This window comes from Rhododendron vialii, chromosome 5a (assembly GCF_030253575.1).
Source record: "Rhododendron vialii isolate Sample 1 chromosome 5a, ASM3025357v1".
Classification (NCBI taxonomy): Eukaryota; Viridiplantae; Streptophyta; class Magnoliopsida; order Ericales; family Ericaceae; genus Rhododendron; species Rhododendron vialii.
Window position 1 is genome coordinate 1,634,537 of NC_080561.1, and position 13,432 is coordinate 1,647,968.

The window sequence follows — 13,432 nt, forward strand, 5'->3', positions numbered from 1 at the left end:
CCCGGAGGTCGCACCAATTCGCTGCGCTAAGTTTAGGGTTTCGCACCAAGGTGCCTTTCAGGCTTCCCTTGTATGTCGCAAATCTTACATCGTTGATCTGCCGCTTGACCCAGATCTCATCTATGGCTTCGTCCTGTAAGTTCACTCCCTATCCTCTATCCCTATCTCTCTTCAAACGAGGGCATCTCGGTGCCAAACTTTCACCCTATGTATACAAATTCAAATTTAATGGTTGTCCTTGAAACTAGGTTGTGGAAGTACAATCTATATAATTTTGTAAATTTATTGTTATGGTACTTTCTTTTAAAAAAAATTATTATAGTCGACATACTGATTTACACCAATGACATAGGCTATAATATAATTTACAAGTGCAGGCCCAGCAGTAGGACAGAGGCATTTGAACCCACAGACTTCTTAAATTTTCAGTCTGGAAATAAGACCCCTGCGTACAAAAAAGTATTATATAATTAATAGTTTTTAGAATTTCAAATTCTCAATTGTGCACCACAATGATAAGGTGTAGGGATGGCAATGGGAACGGGTCGGGGACAAGGGTACTACCTCCACCCCCTACCCATTATCTCTTACCCTATCCCCATCCCCGACCCGATCCCCAATGGGGATTTATTTTTTTCCTCCATCCCTGACCCAAATGGGGAACGGGGATTCAAAATGGGGATTCGAAATTCGGGCACCTGTATTTCACAATTTCAGCACCTAACAACATATACTAGCATGTGAAAGCCGAAAGGACTTGGATTGTTTTGTATTTTTTTTCCAGGGAAAAGGGTTAAGGAAATAGTACTAGTAACGGTTGTCGGTTGCCCAGGAAGTTAGGAGCCAACAAAGCTCCACAAACAGAATTAGAAAAGCCAACAAAATAAAATAAAGTAAGGTATCGGGAACGGCCATATTTATCACTGAAAAAGCTTCAGTAGAATTCTGCAACACACGTTGGCATGCACCTGTATTTGCGGCACATAATAGCACCTCCATTTCCTACACCTGTATTTCACAATTTTAGCATATACTACCAATTTTCAGTACATAATAACACTTGTTATTCACTGTTTCAGCACATAATAACTAATTCCAGCACATAAGTTATTTATTTATTTATATATATAAATATATATTTTTCGGGGATTCGGGGACGGGGCGGGGCGGGTAACAAACGGGGACAGATAGGGTTCGGGGCGGGGACAGACCTATCCCCGTCTCCTACCCGATCCTCGAATTTTAAAAAAAAAAATTTCCCATACCCTACCCAATCCCCAAGCGAATCCCCAAAGTTCGGGATTTTTGTGGTGGGGAAAGGGGCAAGTTCGAACGGGTCGGCCGAGATTGCCATCCCTAATAAGGTGTTAGAGTTTGAACATTTATTTAAAAGATCAGGAGTTCAAGTCTTGCATTCTTCATTCTTATTTTTTTTTAAAGAATGTTGTTTTTTTAGGTTAAATTACATAATTAGTCCTTGTAATTTCATACTACGACAAATCTATTCGTTCAATTTCAATATAACATTAAAATCTAATAATGCACCATCTGATCCCCACGTAAGGTGCTTTTTTTTATTTATCGAAATCTATCTTTTACATAATATCAATTAGGTCATTCGTACCAAGAATGAAGTTGATGGCTTATAGCTAAACACTTACTCCCTCCATCTCACTTTGTTACGTTCTTATTCTTTTTCCGGATGTCCCAAAATAATATGCTTATTTCAAAACTTCTATCTTTGGATGTCACTTTATCATTTTACCCCTCATTTTCTTCCTCCCTAATTCAAAATTTAAATCTGATTTTAAAGTGTGCAAATATGGTGGGCAAGCAATCTGATTTCAAAGAGTGGAGCAGAAAAAACGAAAGAATGGGTCTTCTCTTGACGCTTCTACATCGATTTGAAGACTTTGAATTCTTTAATACACGGGGCCCACTTCGGGTCCCGCACGGATAATACAAGCCATTTAATAATGTTATTTAAAATAAAAAGAGTTGGCCTGTAAAAAATCAGCTGAATTCGATATGTGTAGGTACTTGATCCAATCTTTTCATTTTTTATTCAGATTATAGAATGTAATCTGAACAAAAAATGAAAAATTTGGATCGAGTATCTACACATATCGGATTGATCTAATTTTTAATTGGGTTCACTCATTTTTTTTTTAAATTATTCAACGGCTTGAATTATCCGTGTGAAACCTGGAGTCTGTATGGTGTGTCCATTGATTCATGGTCAGTTCAAATGTTATTGGTACCAATAGCACCTCTCGAGCAGGGATTCCAAGCCATTCTCTTCTCAATGACATGACAAGGATGTCAAATCGGAATTGGCTCCAATACATAATTTCGGTTCAAATTTTTTTAAAACAAAATTTAGTACTCCACTAATATTTTGACAAAGGGGCAAAATGATAAAATTAACAAGTCAATGTAATTATAATTTTTTCTTAAATTATGTGAATGTCAAATTAGACGGAACAAAATGAGACGGAGGGAGTAATTGGATGAAAAATATCATTCTATTATTAAATTTGTGTACCGATGATGGAGCTTCCTAAACCAGATCGAGGCAAAAATTTACGTAGGTGACTTAATCAACAAACATAAAAAATTCAATGGAATTAATCGTCATTATTGTGTCACGGTCGTATGGCTACCTTACATTCAACTACAAAAGAAGACTAGATTTAATATCAAATATAAATTGAATGTACAATCTAAATGTCATTAGTGAGTGTATTTTTAGAATGATCGATCAGGACTGTTAGGATATCAATTTATACAATATTCAACACTGTCACCAAAATTAGAGATTATCGAGTATCGACAATTACGTAATCGAAAGACTTTTAATGTATCCAGATGCATATTAATGTCTAATAATGCCACAACTGAGCCTCACATAAGCCATTTTACATTTAATGAAAGGTTCAGATCATTTGTGTGGGACCCGTAGTGGGTCCCATAACAAAATCTGTGCACAGAGTGAGTGTGCAAAACACGTTGTTAAAAACCTAGTATGTTTGGTGTATCTAAAATTATGAGTTATGCATGTATACAGTTCGGATTGATTTTTAACCGAAACCATTTACGTAAACCTACAAACGAAATCATTTAACGCCAAATTTTAAAATGGGAACCAAGTTGTACTAAGGAAAATGCTACAATTATGGGAGGAGAATAAAAGGTAATAAACTTTTTAGTATACCGGGGATACCAACGCCCTTGGTATCCCCTTCGGTCCATTTTTAATTTTTGACCATTTTTTGACTACACTTGAATGATCGACTCCGTTCATTTTATAGAGTTTGACGACAACCATAATCGTACCAAAATTCGTGTTCATCAGACTTTAATAGATACATGATCTGCACACGTGAAAATTGAAGAAAAAACAAAACTAGGTTCCGTTTCAGTGTGGTTTTGGATCCAATTTTGGTTTTCTTCAAATTTCATGTGTGCCGATCATGCTTTTACAAAAATCCGATGAACACAATTTTTGGTATGTTTAAGGTTCTTGCCAAACTCTACAAAATGAACGAAATCGATTATCCAAGTGTGATAAAAAAATAGGCGAAAAATAAAAAACCGAACGGAGGGGATATCAAAGACATTGATATCCCTGATACAAAAAAGTTTTTCAATAGGTAAAAGGTTCATTGATATCCAAATCCCATTAATAAAAGGCCAAATCTTTTTTTTTTTGACAACCTTAATTTCATTAAATTGTCGATTTCCATCCAACAACAGGTACCCTAACATAATACAAATCCCACCGCCCTCGTCTATATACGTACGGGTATACGCGGCGATCGATTAACCTGGATTTCGAAGCCCTACCTAGAAGGAGCGATGGCGATGCCGAAGCGGAAGACGAAGACGAATAGGAGATGGAGAAATGTCCGCGCCTTCTCGCTTGGGGTACTGGGGAATAGCTTAGTCCGATTGGGGAAAAAAAGATCTAGGTCGAGGCCGTCGCTGAAGATGGAGAAGGAGACATGTCCGTGCCTTCTCGCTTGGGGTGTTGGGGATGGGTCGCTGGTGTGCTGCTTCAACTTGGACGAGAAGGGGAAAAGGAAGAGAAACTTTTGCCAAAGGTGCTGCGTCGAGCTCTTCGGAGGACAAGAAGAAGACAAGGGGAAGGAGAAGGAGAAGCCAGGGATGCGAGTGATCACTCCGGCGAAGTCGAGAGTTACTCCGAATTTCGGCACATCCGTCGTCATCGGCACGGTTGTCTAATCTTTCTTTTGTGAACTCGAGTTTATCAATCATTTGAATTATTATGTAACTAATCTTTTCGTGAATTTCGCTGCGTCAAATAATTATCCCCAACTAGCGGGTACCTGACCTGAGAAGCAGTGGAGTCGAGTCCCGTTCCAATTTTTCATACCCGAATCTCGTCTGGAAGCTTGTTTCCTATTCCCGAATCGGGTCCTGGTCTGGATAAAACAGGTACGGGTGCAAGATTTTCGATACCCTCCCCAAACCCAACCCATGGCCATTTCCTACCCTCTCTTCTCATTTTCAATGTCGAGCGGATACAACGTGGTTTCTGCTCGGCGGTGCATTTGGGTTGTCCATTTCAGTTTTGGACGGATGGAATGTGAAGAGAAAAAAAGGAAAGAAAAAAGAGAGAAAGTGTTTCAATCTGAACAGTCCAATACACTTTTGGATAATTCAAATGTGTTATTCGGACATCGCGTCGGGTCTGTCACCCAAGAGCTGTTGTGCACAGATCCCATTTTCTTCCGGCTCGGGTCGCACAAAGATGATTGGAGCCGCTCATTTTGTTCTAAATAAATTTTGAAGTGATTTTGGGTGTTTTGTTAACGTCTCTAACGAAATCGAACGAAGCTCATTTTTTACAGAGACCTTAAACGACATATTTAAAACAAAATGAACGGCTCCGATCATTTTTGTGCGATCCGAGCAGGGAGAAAATGAAATCTATGCAAAGCTACTATGTACAAATTGCTGTGCACGTAACTTTTATGGTCACCCAAATATTTCTCCCTCTACCGCCCTAGTCTTATCTTATTACTAGTTTATAGGAGTAGTATATATACATACGTGTACACCCGACGATCGATTACCCTGGATTTCGGAACCCTAGAAGGAGCGATGCCGAAGCGGAAGACGAAGACGAATAGGACGAAGGAAGCAGGCGGCGGCGACGGAGGAGATCAGATGGGAAGCTCAGTCCGATTGAGGAAGAAAAGTTCGAGGTCGAGGCCGTCGCTGAAGATGGAGAAGGAGATATGTCCGTGCCTTCTCGCTTGGGGTGCTGGGGATGGGCCGCTGGTGTGCTGCTTCAACTTGGACGAGAAGGGGAAAAGGAAGACAAACTTTTGCCAAAGTTGCTGCGTCGAGCTCTTCGGAGGACAAGTAGAAGACAAGGGGAAGGAGAAGGAGAAGCCAGGGATGCGAGTGATCACTCCGGCGAAGTCGAGATTTACTCCGAATTTCAGCACATCCGTCGTCATCGGCACGGTTGTCTACGTCCTTGGCGGTGCCTTTGTAGACCCTGGGAACAAAAAACGATGGTTGTTTTCTCCAAAGGTATTATGTTTCAACATTAATCGTTCCGAGTGGGGCTGGATTGAGGCCTCCGAAATGCTCAGCCCCAGATTTAAGCCCAAAGCCGTAGCTGTTGAAGGCAAGATCTATGTTTTCGGGGGAAACAACACCTTTGGGAAGATGAAGAAGAAAGCAGAAGCTACACCGGGAGGCCCGTGGGCTGAGGTTTTCGACCCCGTCATAAACAAATGGGAGCCTCTACCTCCACCCCCTGAGAGTACTGGCATTGTCACCAGCGATTTATGGCTTTCCCCCGTCGTCGTCGCCTGTGGCGGTCCATTGGAAGGAAAGGCGATCTTGTTGAGTCGGTGCAATTATATGTACCGTGTGAATTGCAAAACTTGGGAGGCCTTCCGCCTTCCGTCTTCCCTCCCACTCAGTTCCAATTTAACCAGTGATGGCAACAGCACCCTGTACTGGACAAGTTACTTTACTTTCTACACCTTTAATTTGATGACCAAGGAGTGTGATTCCGGTGACATTGAGGGTTATGATGTTAAAAAGTACCGATCTGATAGAGATACCCCCGAACCAACTCTCCTTCATCTGGGCGGAGAGCACTTCTGTTTTCTAATCCTCGAAGAGGGTCTCCCCGGAGGTCGCACCAAAGTTCGCTGCGCCAAGTTTAGGGTTTCGCACCAAGGTGGCTTTCAGGCTTCCCTTGTATGTCGCGAATCTTACATCGTTGATCTGCCACTTGACCTAGATCTTATCCATGGCTTCGTCCTGTAAGTTCACTCCCTATCCTCTATCCCTATCTCGCTTCAAACGGCATCTCCTTTTGCGTTTGGTTTGAAACTATTAGTACCTGTTGTTGAATCTGGATTTTGGTCATTTCTGTCTTGCGCTTTTAATATGTGGACAGCCACCATGTTCCTCACGTCGCACTTGTGGTATCCTGCTTGGTTACTTCGACAAAATGAAGTCCTTAGTGCAGAACTTTGGTCCTTCCCTCCTAATAGCTGGAACGCATATTAGAGTGGCACACCCAAAACCAAATCACCTACTTAAATTACGCTGTGAAGACCATTGCTTGGCTTGCCACCTGAGGTGGATTTTAAATTGATTCTAAATGTGAGTTTTTAAGACTCAGCCCACAACTCTCCCTAGGACCATTACGAACAGTTTCATGGTAAAATCAAACCGCTACTGTGTCCTAGCCTGGTAAAGTGCCCCTAGTGTATAAAACAGTTTTTGAAGGATTATTAGAGTTTTTTTTGGCTTTGTGATCAACTCATGCATTGGATTCATAAATCTTAAGTAGATGTTGTGGGAGTTTGGAGTCAGAAGTACAAGAAAGTTGGCTTCTGGACTTGGTTTTCCAATAGTACAACTTTAATATATAATCGTAAACATATTGTGGATATCCAAGTGAATAATTTGCAGAGATTACAAATGAAATTTGCTTGTGCATTTAGTTAGAGCTATTATCTCGAGGATCTAGAATGAGTCCTTTCCAGTATTCACCTTTGGATATGGTAGTCGTCCTGTTCCTCACCTCAACAGATGTTAGTTGAATTTAGAGATGCATCAGAAAGAACTCCCAAGAGATTAGATTTATTCTGCTATTATTAAATTGGATTTTAAGTTATTAGTTTTGGGGTTACGTCGAACAGGGTGTTTAAGGGGATTTCCAGGCCCCATTCTTTGGCTATTGATCAGATTATTTTTCATGTTCGCACCAAAGTTTTGTTGATCAAGATCAGTGAAGTCTAGATTGAATATTTTGCTTTGTAGGAATTGCCTCATTGTATTTTTGGTCCTTCCAGCTCCTAACTTTTTGTTTCTTTGCTCTTTGCCTCTTTGCCTGTTCAATTATGTTATTTCTTGTATTGGCTGGAGGTTTCTCCTTCTGTGTTATTGTGAGAGTTGCTTTCTATGGAATTTCTCATCTACCCAAAAAGGAAAAAGGGGATTACATTTCCTTTCCTAGAAAGGAACGTTCATGTTTCTGGTCTTATAGAGTATTTGAATGGTTTTTTTATGGGCATATAGAATTAAAGTATACAGAAAATGCATACCTCATGATTGTGTTACAGGATTTGTTACTTAACACTTCTCCCTTCTGTGCCCCCAGGCTCCTATGTTTTTTTGTTCGGTTTATTTGGGAGATTCCATTTCCAAAGAAAGTGCACTCCTTACATGGAATACGTAAGAAAATGCAAAATGGGCAACTTGCACGAGCGCCTCACATACAAGGCTTATGCCGTGGAGGATGATGCACAAGTTGAATGCCATGGGGAAATTTTGGATGCATCTTTTGATGCATACCTCTAGGCAAGCCGCAACTGCACATTTGAGGACACTGCTTGCAGTATATGTGTCTTAATGTTTATTGCGCCCTACGCCCCCAAAGTGTGGGCGCTTCCTAATTAGTAATAGACCCCTTTGGTTATGGTGGTCCTTTAGAGGACAAGGAGATCATATTTTGGTGCGGCAACGAAGGCTCAGCAAAAAACCAGCTAAAGCATTAAACTTTGTTGAAATAGGGTTTGGTCTATCAAAATGGGCATTTATGATTTAATCTATACATTCCGAATACCAAGTTATCATTTAATCCATACCTAAGAGCATGTACACCAAGAATATGGATTTTAGCTATCCAATAGTGCACTCTTTTTATTCTACCTACTCAAAAATTTTTCAATCCCACACCAATCATCTCTATTATTATCTCTATCCTTATAAATAATATAAAGTATATTATGAACAGTAAACTAGAGAGGAAACTAGAGAGGAAAAAAGAGAGAATGATGGAGAGGGAGAGGGAGAGGGAGAGAGGAAAAAAAAAACTAATATATAGCTATGAACAGTACCTCGGTAGTTTTCCCAAGCAATTCCACCAATTCCACCAAAGGTATTTTACCTTCCAGTTTTGCTATTCTGCTGCAATTGATTTTAGTGGGTTTTGATAGACACGTAAATGTTCACATTAACGCCATTTAATTTATCTTTGTTAAGTTCCATTTATATTATTATTCGGAGTTTAATGCTTAATTTGTGTATTGTAGGTATTTGGAGGATTGGGTGCAAGAAGTGCGAAATTAAAATATTATACGGTGATTGAGGCCGGTCCATTTGAAAGTCAATACCAAGTCAAGAATTTTGCTATGAACTTAATTAGTCCATGGGCATGACTACATAGGATAATAATGGCAATTGGATCAATTGGGAATTAGGTCAGTCAGTAGAAGCGTGGCCCACGGCTGGGAATTAGAATTAAAAAAAGGGGGCTTTTGGCTTACTCTCTCTCTCTCTCTCTCTATATATATACACACACATGCCCACAGACGAAACAGAGAAGAACGGGGGGCTGTCGAGCTTTTGGTTCTGAATATTTTCTACCAGCTTTGGACTTTCAGAGTCGTTTTTCCTTTTAAATTTTGTTCAATTACTCGCATTCCGGTAATTTATTTTAATTTCTGCTCTTCATTAAAGTTATTCGTTTGTGTTTGTTTAGTATTGATCTCTCGTTTATTTTTCATCTCAAGTAATAGAAATCATGTTTCAATCTAGGGTTTCTTCTGTTTCTTGCACAATGATTAGTGAATAGTCATATAAGTAGGGTCGCTGGATGATTAACACACCGTGGCCAGTTTGGACGCGTTCTGCTCTTATTTCGAAATAAAGAATGTAAGAAAAATAATTTTAGATTGGTATAATATTTCCTATAGACGAATCTGGACATTGTCGGAGCCCATGTGAACAGGAGAATAGGGGTCCAAAACTCATTCTCCGCTGCGCATGGGTAAACGGCGACCATAAGAGTTCGTATCTTTCGGGGTATCTTTTCAGTCTAAAATCAAACGTTTTAAAGAACACCGATTGGAGCAGATGAGTCTGGGCCGGTTGCGAGTGTTATGAACCTTATAAACATACCTTTATTTTAATTATTTGAAAAGTACAATCAACTTCTAGATTTTAGTTAATCTCAATCAATCGACAAGGGGTGGCTACCTAAGAGCTAGTTTAAATAAGTAACAACCCGAGTTTTTAAGTTAGCACATATCACCGTCCTTGTGGATTCAACTCTGGTCTTACCGGCTATTGCGCTACGTCGGTCTCCGCCCTATGCTTGGGGCAACTAATTAATTTAAGACTAGGAATCGGCCAAGTAGGTTTGGTTAGGTATTTTACTCGATTTATCACATACAGCTACACTGATGTACATACTCTAAAGGCACGTCGGAGAGAGATTTGGTAAGGAAAGCTGGTTTTTTTGTTTATATATTAGAGTTTTTGGGCTAGTGCATTGCCCGTGCCTAAAGGCACAGCTCAAACAATCAGCTTAGGCAAATATGCTATTGGATTCACGTGCAAATATCAACCCATTGCCCAACGATTCCAACTATGTGAAAACAATAATCCAAGTATATTCATTGATCTAGTTAACTTGAATAAGGAAATAAAGAAGAAAAACAACTTACCGATCTCCAACTTGTTCGCATGCACAAACTCAATGAAAAAAAAATGATACACAACTATTAGAATGTGTGCCATGAGAAGATATATAAAAAGGACGCACAAAAACATGTTATATTCACAAAAGGCGTCATTCCAATGTTAGCATAGGTTCTACGATTAAAACTGTACACTGATGTATCATGTTTTTTGATTTAAAGTTTCAAAACTGAACACTGAACCTGTACCTAAAGGCACTATTTCAGAAACATTGACCCAAAATAATGTAGAATTTTCTTGCACCATCAACACTAAAATTGCTTGCTCTCAATCAAAGATAATATTCAAAGAATCAAGCAAACCCAATTTTTTTTCTGGATAAATCACAAAAAGATATGGTCAACAGCAAGAAATTAGTTTTAGAAGTTGTTATTCAAAATCAAAGAGCATTCATGAAGTTACTACCACTTAAAGACATTCCCAAACAACGTAGCCTATTGAATTTAGAACAAATCAACATTAATGTAAAGGTAAGAATAAAAAGGGCTTCATTTTGCTTTCATGATCAACAGCCTAGGAAACAATACCTGAAGACTACCCACCAAATTTGAGGCCACCATAGAAACCAAATCACCTGCTAAAGGCCAAAAAAACCATTGCACTGAACCAACATAATACACGGAACATGCGGAGCAAAAAAACGTAATACACGAAACATGCACACGACCCATACTTTAACCTGACCCAAGGTCTAAAGGCATGAAATTGACAGGGGGAGGGGGTTTAATTACTAAAGTTATTTTCCCACCAATTATTTCATAGGAGTGTATTTCTTTGTTTTCTCTCAAGTTGTAAGAAAGAGCAACAATGGCAGAAATAAAATATCGAATGCCCAAATTCAACTGAAAAAATATAAAACGGGGTCAAATAACATCTCAAATCCACAAAAAAATAATGAAACAATAGTGTCAACAACACCATTTTAACATAGAAATGGAGAACATAATCACCAAGAGATAGGTCCTTCAAGCTTTTACGGTCACAGGATCATAGTATTACATCTGCAAAGCCAGGAAAGATTAAAAAATTAAATTAGCCACTAAAAAAAATAATTGTAAGAGATTTGATTGCCCGACATTCGGATAAAAGATGAATGTATTTCAAACATTGATTTTGTTTTTTGTTTTTTGTTTTGGAGTAGTAACAAAAAAAACTCTATTGCGTGTCACTATTTTTATAAATGCATACCATATGGTGGGTCAATTTTAACACTTTTCTCTTCATTTGCCTCATGAGCATTCATGGGAGGCACATTTATTTCTTCATCTATTTCTATAAACAAAAGAAATTTCGTATTGTTAGCACTGAAAAGCACAGTTTATATGGTCAACTTCCATATTTTGCTCTTCAACTGCTACTTGAGCATTCTCATGTGTCTTGACTAATTCAGTAACCGGAAGCATATTAACTTCTTTGTTTTGTCATTATTCAAAAAATTTCTACATTTGTAGTTCTGCGTCAAATTTTTATATATTATTAGTTCGCCCTGAGGGGTATCAGAAAAGTAAAGAAATTTAACTTTTACCAAATTTTTTTGAAAAATATTCAAGAAAAAACCCAAAAGCCGAGTTGTTGGTCAGAGTTAAGATTCCTAGCATATGGACAGCAAAAATCAAGTGCTACAGGGTTCAAGAGATCGAGAGGAACAGGACTATAGAACATGTATGCTATCTCATTCCACCAAAGAAATTAAATAGCACAACAATTGCCAAACATACATTTCTTTTAGAATTGGATTGAGTATGAGAATAAAAAGCTTCACTTAAATCTTGCCAAACATACATTTTTTTTTAGAGTTGGATTGAGTATGTGAATAAAAAGCTTCACTTAAATCTTGACCACAAAATAACGCATCTCCACAATTTTCAGGTTTCGGCGTTTCTTTCTGTCCCGAGGACCGAACCGATTCCCACTTCTTCATCAAGAAAATTCCCCTCCGTCCTCACATTCAATTTACAGACTCATATGAATTCTCCCCACACCTGATAAGGTTTTCCAAATTTCAGTAGTCTGCAAACTCCCTGCGAATGGTAGCAAGAGCCGTCTCTTCATCCTCAACAACAAAATACTCATTTTGCTCCCTAGGCCGAAACAGAGAAAACATTCCAATGTAATATCCAATGGTCAAAGTCTCTTCAATGATAACAGTTAACCACTCTAAACCACAATCATCATCCGTGATCTCACCGACAAAAATCCACGCCATCCACTTCACTTGCCAGAACATAAACACACATACATTGAAATATCCCAAAAGTCTCATCTTTCCCAGATCCCGCGCAGCAGTTCCATCTGTCTTCGCAGCTTCCTTGAGTGTCTTTATCGACAAAGTAATTGGAACCAAAACTATCGTAAAGCCCACGAAATCGACCAGCAATAACGCCAGAGTCAAATACACGTAGTTGCTATTGGACGGGCCGGTTTCATCGGTATAAACATGGGCTATGTTTGCGATAACCTGAATTGTTACGCCCACTGCCAAGATTTTCTTGTCGTTGGCATGTAAACATGGTTTTAAGATTGTCCAACCAGTCCCAATCAACATGATAACGGTTACCAACAGCAGAGCTCGAAGGCAATGGAATAAATAAAACCATAAGTCCCATCCATGAGGGGTTCCAGTGACCTTGATGTAGTGTTTGTCCTCTGCCTCGGAAAATAGATTCAACAATTTCATTACGACCAATATGGCCATTAGAATGTGTATCTTGCGAACGTACAACCTGTTCTTGTTGCATAGATATAACCAGGAGGCCAGAAACGGCAAGTACAGGACCGAAAAAATGAAGTAGATCATTGGCAATTGAGTTCTACCGGCTTCAAGATAGTCCTTGCCATTTCGGTCTAGGTTATAGGTTTCTATGTGAACGTTCATCGAGAGAGAGGTATTCGGCTCACAGTTCAAAAAAAAGATACCGAGATGGTCTGGTGAAGGGATGGGGAGGGTTTTGTTGTTCAATACAAAAGCCGGGATGGGCAGGGTTTTGCTGATGGAAGATTGGGGAGGAGGTGAGAGTTCTGCAAATGTGGCTATGGGTTGGAAGGCTCTTGGGATTAGATTGGGGGACTCAAGAATGCATGGTTTTCTTTCCTGGGGACGTAGGACAAGACCATAAATTTTGATCGCGGATAGGTCCCCAAAGAAAAAACCTATACGCGAGGAGTTTATTGGGGTGGTAGAGGTGGTGGTTATTGAGACATTGGAGACCTTGAGATTGACATGACCGGTAAGATCGAAACAGAAATCTTCAAAATGGATGGTGCGACGAGAGTCTGAGGAGATTTTTATCGTTTTGATGTCCCCAATTGTTGGCGGAAGTTGGACAACGAGGAAGAAGAAGAGGGCGAGGAAACAGAGATGGGTGTTGGGAAAGGTAATTTGATGCAT

General features: G+C 39.4%; 2 protein-coding genes across 2 annotated transcripts; one reads left to right on the forward strand and one right to left on the reverse strand.

The window, feature by feature from the left end:
* Positions 1-5,084: 5,084 nt before the first annotated feature.
* On the forward strand, positions 5,085-9,041 carry LOC131325392 (F-box/kelch-repeat protein At4g19865-like). The gene is made up of 2 exons (XM_058357641.1): positions 5,085-6,311; positions 8,595-9,041. Exons 1-2 carry the CDS (start codon positions 5,128-5,130, stop codon positions 8,629-8,631), a joined length of 1,221 nt encoding a protein of 406 aa, XP_058213624.1. The 5' UTR covers positions 5,085-5,127; the 3' UTR covers positions 8,632-9,041.
* A 3,005-nt stretch (positions 9,042-12,046) lies between these two features.
* LOC131326836 (protein CANDIDATE G-PROTEIN COUPLED RECEPTOR 7-like) lies at positions 12,047-13,432 on the reverse strand. The gene has a single exon (XM_058359722.1). The coding sequence runs from the start codon at positions 13,430-13,432 to the stop codon at positions 12,047-12,049; it is 1,386 nt and encodes a 461-aa protein (XP_058215705.1).